The sequence below is a fragment of the Drosophila biarmipes genome, chromosome 2R, assembly GCF_025231255.1.
Source record: "Drosophila biarmipes strain raj3 chromosome 2R, RU_DBia_V1.1, whole genome shotgun sequence".
In the NCBI taxonomy this organism is placed as follows: Eukaryota; Metazoa; Arthropoda; class Insecta; order Diptera; family Drosophilidae; genus Drosophila; species Drosophila biarmipes.
This window is the reverse complement of record NC_066615.1, coordinates 11069039-11077236: the sequence shown is the minus strand read 5'-3', so window position 1 is coordinate 11077236 and position 8198 is coordinate 11069039. Positions and strand designations below refer to the sequence as shown.

Genomic DNA, 8198 nt, shown 5'->3' with positions numbered 1-8198 from the left:
GTTCCGTTTGTTATTTTTGATTTTTTGTTTTGGGGTTCCGCCCCTTGACCCTTGGAGAAACCACCAACACTACAAAGACTGACTAATGCAAGCTGAAAACGAGAGCGGATCAACCCAAGTTTGGCGGAACGAAGCCAATGCGAAGGAGTTACGGGGAGCCCAGTATTTTGCTCAATCCGTAGAAATAGCAGGGCATCTTCGAGATACATCCAGAGTGGTTCAGCAGGGCACTGCCATGAGATCGGAACTGGATTTTGATCCTCGTCCCTTGAGCACATCGTGAACTGCATTTAACCAAAGGGAGACGAAAACACTTTTAGAGAATTCTTTATTAGAACTATTATTTCGTTTCACTCTCTCTCATTTTCCACTAACCTATCTAAATTAATACTCACTCTTACCCAGACTACTCCAGTTTTATATAGATATATACGTATATATAAATGTAGTGTTGTGAAAAACTAAGATTGCTTACCTATATGGATGTACTACAAATTTTCATGGCAAACGAACTACAAATATTAAGTAGTGTATAGTAAAGGAAACGGCATTTAATCAATAACAAAGGAAAGGAAAACACCTACAAATTTTCAAGTAATTAAAATAGCAAGCAATATTCTAGGGTCGAAAGAACGTTGGATTTCAGAAATTGTAACGAACAACACGATTTTAATTACCCTCATTAAATTTATAAACTTTTCGGCAAATCAAAATCAAAACAAAAAACTTTTGGCATTACAAAGAAAACGAATAACTAACAAAGCGGTTTGAAAATTAAAGAACGTAGGCTAAGTACGCTAATACTATAAAGACACAACATACTCGTAATCCATTTTTCATAATATTATATCGTGCATGGATAGCCCAACTCAAATCGAGTCGAACGCTTTTTGAGTTGCTTCATTGTCGAAAGTACCACTTTTTGCATTTATTGAACCGCGCTACATACTTGTAATTATTTAAGCGATAAGCGTACAGGCATATACGAACATATACAACAAGTTTTTTACTTAACTTTACATAAAACGCATTAATCAAAATTTAACTCCCAAAGAAGCATTCGAAAGCCATACACACACCTACACGAAAATGGGACAAAGCCATTCAACTTCAACGCACCTCAGGCTCGACCTCGAGAGGAACTAAGCACGATCAGCACACATTTGAATTCTGTAACCGAATGGGTCAAGCAGTTTAAAACGCATTTATACTAATCACTCGCTCCTTCTTAGCAGAACGAATATTATATGAAATTAAGAGAAGAATCAATACCCCAGTGGCAACATTCGTAGTCATAAGCGCGGCATTATATGGTAAACCCCAAATTGAATACTACAATATGTGTATTACTACTTACAATTACGAAAGCATACATATATTAACTATATTAAATATTGAATGTATTGAATTGACGAGCGTCGGCATGCCGGGTGCAACCATCTCTGCCCCGATCTGGTCTACATGGGACAGATCGGTAGTGCCCACCCGAAATTCGATCACTGGCATGCCCGACAGGCGAACGAAATAAATTTGTCAGTTTCCAGTTTCAGTGTCATACAAGTCAAACAGAAACCAATTAAAACTAAATAAATGCCAATTTATGTTGGATAAAACCAGGTGGTTACTTTTTACTGAAGGGCGAGGAGTGGAGTACCCAATATTTAAGTGGCTTTAAAATATTTATATAGTGCAAAGGTTGGGTCTCTTTTCAGCTGAAAGTACGCTAAAATTGTATCTTTTACTTTGGGTAAGCTTTCTGTTTATAACATACTTTTAGGCATTTTTAAGTTAGTCAACCCATGGGATTTTGTAGTTCGACTGGTTTGGTAAATTCAAATTCGCATTCAACAACAGTTGGTAACAAGAAACATATATTTACTACGTTAAGCTAATCAATATTATTACAACTATTTTTATTTATGACATCATAAGCTCAAAACAAAATACTGGACTAACCTGCATACTTAATTTAAGTTAAAATTTTAATATATATTTCGAATATATATGATAAAATGTTCCCTGCTTTTCTTTGGGGTACATGACTCCCCATATTAATCTACCAAAAAATATTTACCTGCAATTTATATTAATTACAATCATGTCCTGTAAATGTTTAATGAGTTACAGTAACCTGGCTGTTTTCAAGACAATGGGATATTTTGAAACTATCTTCAAGGTATTTCTCCCTTTCAATCGACAAGAGAAGTACTTCCCTGGTGCGAGCTTTGAAATTTAGGACAACAAAACCCGCCTTTCCAGTCGCCTTATTTGCTCTCAAATATTTGGCCATCGGAGGCAGCACTTGGGATTTGCACATCCAGTTAGCGACCGCAGGCTAAGCCCTCTGCAAAGAACAAGTGCTGATGCAAACACTGCAAGTTGGCCAGGCCAACGGCTCAGAGCCAAAGACACCTGCAGAAGTCCAGATTTGCGGCAGTTACCCAAGCCTCGGTCATCATCGTTATTTTGCATGCCGCGCTTGCCCAATTCAATCAAAAGCCGCTTACAATTCACACTCTCCGGGCATAAAGCCTTGCGTAATATAATTAATTGTTGCAAAATCCGATGATTTACAACTAAATGTGGCTCATTAAATGTAGACAACCGAGACACCATGCCATGCCCCCGTGTAAACGCCTTCCCCATAAAACCATGTGGATGTGGTCGGTAGTTGGGCAGAAGGAGAAAAGGAAAAAAACGAAAATTATTCGCAAACAATTGCGATTGGCGCCCCGGCACATCCAACAATTGTGCATTGTCTTCGCTGCATAACAGAAATTTCAACATGCAAATGGGCGGCGCGGGCTGCGGGGACTCCCCTCAATTGAGCGTTTAAGCGCTAAATGGCCTGCGAGCTACTGGATACTGCCGACCGCCGACTGCTAACTGCTGGCGATGGAAACATGACAAATACTCCCATCAAATATTGATCATTCAGCGTATCAGTCGTCGCAGAACTCTGGGGGAAGTCGTAAACTGCAGTTGTCGCCGAGCGTAGCCATAAATCCACCGGATGGGGGGGTGGGCCAGGCCGAAGGGGGGCTGAGAGTAAAATAAAAACAGAGCAAAAAATAATAACTATGTTTGACAATCAAGTCGTTTGCATCTGAATGGCTGGAGGAAGCCGCAGGGGCATCCCAAGCTCCAAACACTGGGCTTGCAAGCGTGGCGCGTTGAGCGGCAAGCGTGGCCAGCATTTGGCTAATGGGGGCGTGGCAGCAGGTGGAACAAGTAGGCCACAAGGGGACTATGCCATAATTTGCTTGGGCCCAATACACAGCATGTGCAGGCAATAAGAAATAAATAATAAAGCATAATAAAGCAAATATCAATTAAGTGATTGAGCATAAAAAGCGAAAAACCCTCCTCAGGCTAATGGGAAAACTAAATTAGAGTTTTATGAGGTGAAAAACACCCAATATCATAATCCTTAAAAAAAATTAATACATAACCCATGTGTAAAATAAAGAATTTAAAAATACTTTTTTTAATTTTAAATTTTTCAATTTCTCTTGCTTAGCCTCCCCAGTTACACAAAATTGTGACTAAAAGGTATGGCAGAAAATATGCAACTTGGATATTCTTCAAGACATTGGCCTGCATTAGGAAGCAGGAACTTAGTTTAAATAGTAGTTAATAGGGCAATTTAAGGAAAAGTGAAAACAAAGAAGGCCAGGGGAAGACATAATAAAATACACAACATCTCAACACTCTCGAAAATTGAATAAATTGACTAAGAAAGAGTTGCGATTGCGGGACATTCGTGCGATGGCCCAAACGAGTTCGTTGCCTGAGTCTTTTGTTTGGAACGCGCAGGCCGAGTCGGCGGTCAGCTATAAAATGGCATCTATATAGATTGGAGATACGGGACAAGCGCGTTGACAACGCAATCTCGGCGCCGCCCTTTAATCATTTTTAACGGCCCCCGGCTGCAAGTACCACTGGTACTCGAACTCACAGCGCACGTCTGCCCCTTTTGCAACATCTCGTTTGCCATTTCGGCAGCGTCATGGCCCTTGTGGCTGGTTAGTGCCTCAGTTGCCTCACTGCTCGTTTTTCTCTTCGCGGACTGCCGCTAATTCAGCATTTAATCAGCGAGCGAGTGCTGCCGCCGACCTTGCCACACCTGCGCTGCACTTGCCTAATGTCACCAGGTGGGGCGGAGATGGTGTATCTGCTCCAGTTCTCCGGTTCGCCTTCGATTTAACCCACATCCACAGCTTACAGCTCACATCCCACTGCAAAAAGAGTCAACAGCACCTCCAGCTGGCGAGCAATAACCCCTCGTCATCCGTCCAGAGCTGCAGCTTCACGCTCCGCGGGCTCGCCTGCGAATTCATCACGTGCCTCGCGGCTGCGGCTGCTGCTGCCGCTGCGGTTGGCGTCTTGAACCTGAGCCACTACATTTAGTTATTTGTACAAGAAATGTTTCGCTGCCACTTTTTTCCCCTGGTTTTTGCTGGGTGTTGCTGCGTTGCGGGGCGCAAACAAAAGATTTATTACAATCAAATATTTCTGTCGCTGCGCTGCGCCGCGTTGTTTTGTTTTGATTTGATTTTTTAATTTTTGTTTTGTTTTGTTGGCTAAAATTTATTTTATTACATTTTTTCAATTTCTTTCACTCGGTCTGTGTGGCTGGCTACGTTTTGTTTCGGCTGCGGCTTGTGCAACCCGGGCTGGGATGTTGCTGTGTTGCTGTTGCTTCAATAATTAAAACAACAACCATTATGAGCTTCACTCGAATGCGTTAAGTGTCGGTTGTTGTTTTAGCTGCCTTAGCTTGGTTATCATTTTTATATAGCTCGTAAGTCTTGGCCTAGCATGACACTTGTTTGGCGGTTATATAAAAACGGAATGCAAGTCAGGCCTCCTGCGAGCATCAGCACATACCATGGCGAGCAATTGCATAGGAGCCTTTAACAAGCATTGATGCGGTTGTTTTTGGTTGTGACAAATTCAGCTATGGCCCAGTCGCACAAAAGCTGACAGTGGTTTCAAAACTCAATGGAAATCCAATCAATTTTCCGTGTTGTTAAGGAAAGCTGGGGCACAACCTTGGTCTAATTAGGGGCTAATTGTTTGGGCTATTATAAAAGAGCTGGAAAATCAATTACCAAAATTCAAGGAAACAACCGAGGCGAACCCATTGTGCCCATTAACAATGTATATTGCATCCATGGGTTTTTATCGCGGCTCATCTCTCGCCTGTCAGCCTTCGGCGGCATCCACACCCCCGTCGCAGACTCACTTGCCAGCCGCGTCAATTGTTGATTTGCCAAAATCTGCGGCAACATCATTAGGCGGCAGCCGCAACTGAGTTTGCCAACGGACTGGGGAATGTTTGCTTGAACTCGAACTTTTTGCGGCGGTTACCTAATCCCCCAGAGCGCCGCAGGCTCCGGCTGCAACTGCAACAGTTGGCTTCCTCTGCTAACCTTATGCGGGCTTCGCTTTTTGGCACACAGACACACTGCGCGAAACCGGGGGGGGAGTCAATTAAAGCAACATGTGGCAACCGACCGAGTGACTCCGAATCGCCTAGCCGTTGGATGCGATGAAACTGAAACTGCATCTGCAACTGCAACTGAAGCCGAAGCTGAAAGCGAACCTAAGGCAGCTGCATTCAACTTCAACTTGGCAACAGGAAGTGGCAGCGGCATTGTTGCCGCTTATCTGACGCGGAGATGCTTCCTTGAGATTTATTTGGCATCTAGGCAAAAGGCAAAAGGCAAAAGGCATCGCCGTCCCATCAACAGCCACATCCACATGCACATCATCATCGTCGTGATCATCACCGCTGCAGTTGTTGACTTTGGCTCATGGCCTTTTTGCCAATTCCAGCCGAACGATGCTGCCGGCTTTTGCGGATTTTTCGGCACTTATCTAACTTCCGGGTGTCGTGGCCAAAATCGAATGTTTATGAGTTGCATCTTCGCTGTAATGGCCCTGGAAATCGAAACACCAATTGCTTCATCCACAGAGCAGGGAGCAACGCTTCATCCCCAGTCCGCAAAGTTGGTAATTTCCCCGCGAACCATAATTAAAAGCATTTAGTTTTTATGTTATGTTTATAGTTATTGTATAGTAGTTTTTATTTTACGAGAAATGTTTTTGTACATCAATTTTCGTGTGTGTGTGGTCCGCAAGGGGATTATAATTAAGTTTAAGTACATATTTACAAAACAATTTTTCGCGGGCTTCGTAAAAGTTCGCCCCTATAAGACATACCAAAGAGTGTTTACAATTTTTGTTGTTTTATTGAATTTCGTATAACTTAAAGACAAAAACGCGCGCATGACTAATTTGTACACTTGGGAAGGACGGCGATGACGGGGCGGGCGATGGGTAATTCCGACAGTAACGAAAGGTATGAGGTGGTTTGTACAAAATGCAGGAGTGGGATGGATGCCTTACAACATTAAGTCTATGTAACAATTTCAGCGTGTTGGGTTGTACACAGGGGCGATTGTGACCTGCAGTCCATCCTCCATCACAAAGGCACGGGGGATCAGCGGGATCAGCGGGATCAGTTATCAGATATCAGTGCTGTCGCCTGGCCGGCGGCCAAGCGGAGACCCCTGCCGCGGACCTAGTCCCAGCCGTGGCCGTGGCTCACCGGCACCCACACCTTCTCCCAGACGGGCTTCCACACCTTCTTCCACTCCTGCACCTTGACCTCCTTCCACACGGGCACGTTGACCGACTGCCACTCGTCCTTCCACGCCTGCCGCTTCTCGGTGGCCCACACCTGGCGCTTCTCGGTGCGCCAGATCTGCACCTTCTCCTCGATCCAGGTCTCGCGCTTCTCCTTGATCCAGATCTGCTTCTTCACGTTCTTCCAAACCTGCACAATGGTGAGTTCATTAGTTACCTTCTAGAGGCTATCAGCACTTTATGATCACCCACCTGGACCCACTCGTCCTTCCACTCCAGCTTCTTGTCCTGCTTCCACTCCTGGACCTTCTCCGTCTTCCACTCCTGCTTCTTCTCGGTGCGCCACTCCTGCTTCTTCTCGGTCTTCCACTCCTGCTTCTTCTCGGTGCGCCAGACCTTCTTCCACACGGGCTTCCAGATGAGCTTCTTGCGCCAGAGATCGTGGCTAGTGTACTCCCAGCCCTCGTGATCCTTGCCCAAGAACTTCTCTCCGGGAATGCCCATTTTCACCTGGTCGAAATTCCAAATTGGTTTTTGTTTCCATGAACTCTGACCATCACTTACCCATTGGGGCTCAAACATTTGCTTCCAGTCTGCCACCTGTACTTCCTTCCAAATGGGCACTTGGATTTCCTTCCAGAAGGGGACCTGCACCTCCTTCCAGATGGGCACCTGGATCTCCTTCCAGACGGCCACCTTGGTGGGCACCCAAATCGGTTTCGTTACCTTCTTCCATTCGGCCACCTTGACCTCCTTCCAGGCGGGAACCTCTCGCTCCTCGATTTTCGGCTTCTTCACGATCTTCCAGTCGGGAACCTGTTCTTCCTTCCAGACAGGGACCTTGACTTCCTTCCAAATTGGAACGGAAACCTTCTTCCACTTGGTTTCCCACGCCTCCTTCTTGACGGTCTTCCACACCTGCACCCAGTCCTCCTTCCAGGTGAGCTTCTTCTTCCACACGCCCTCTGGCGGATGGGCGTAGGCTAAACTTAGGATTAGCGCGCAGCTGGCGCTGAGTAGCTGTGGAAAATAGGAAATGGTAGGGATGGTTATTTTGAAAGATCTATCGGTGATCTTCACGATACACACTACAGCTTTTTAAAACTGTTATGATAACTAAATATTAGTTAGAAATTTATGAACTAAATTATTTCATTATATCATATAACATAATTCATAAGTAATCGAAATATTTTTATTGATAATAATTTTAGTTAGTGTTCCAAGACATAAACTTCGGCCTTATGTGGAGGTTTATTTAGATCCGAACTAGCTGTTCATGACTTTGTTTTCGGTTGTTTTTATGTTTACGCTTCAGAATTTAAATGCTGTGTTTATTTTTAAGCCATTTATGCACAGATATTTCACTTCAACCTTTTTATGTTATTGTTATAAAACACATATTTAAATTGTCTCTCGAGGATTCACTTTGGTAAATTTCGCAGTTTTCGGACACTGACCAACAGACTTAGGGATCTCATGCTTGGTATCCCTTGCACCAACAGCGCGTCAAAACAAAAGAGCTGATATGTGCCTCCTCTGAG

General features: G+C 44.1%; 1 protein-coding gene across 1 annotated transcript; it reads right to left on the bottom strand.

The window, feature by feature from the left end:
• Positions 1-6106: 6106 nt before the first annotated feature.
• LOC108029938 (golgin subfamily A member 6-like protein 22) lies at positions 6107-8198 on the bottom strand. Its single transcript, XM_017102433.2, has 4 exons — positions 8115-8198; positions 7219-7674; positions 6907-7164; positions 6107-6844 (listed from the first exon to the last, which is right to left on the bottom strand). Exons 1-4 carry the CDS (start codon positions 8133-8135, stop codon positions 6590-6592), a joined length of 990 nt encoding a protein of 329 aa, XP_016957922.1. The 5' UTR covers positions 8136-8198; the 3' UTR covers positions 6107-6589.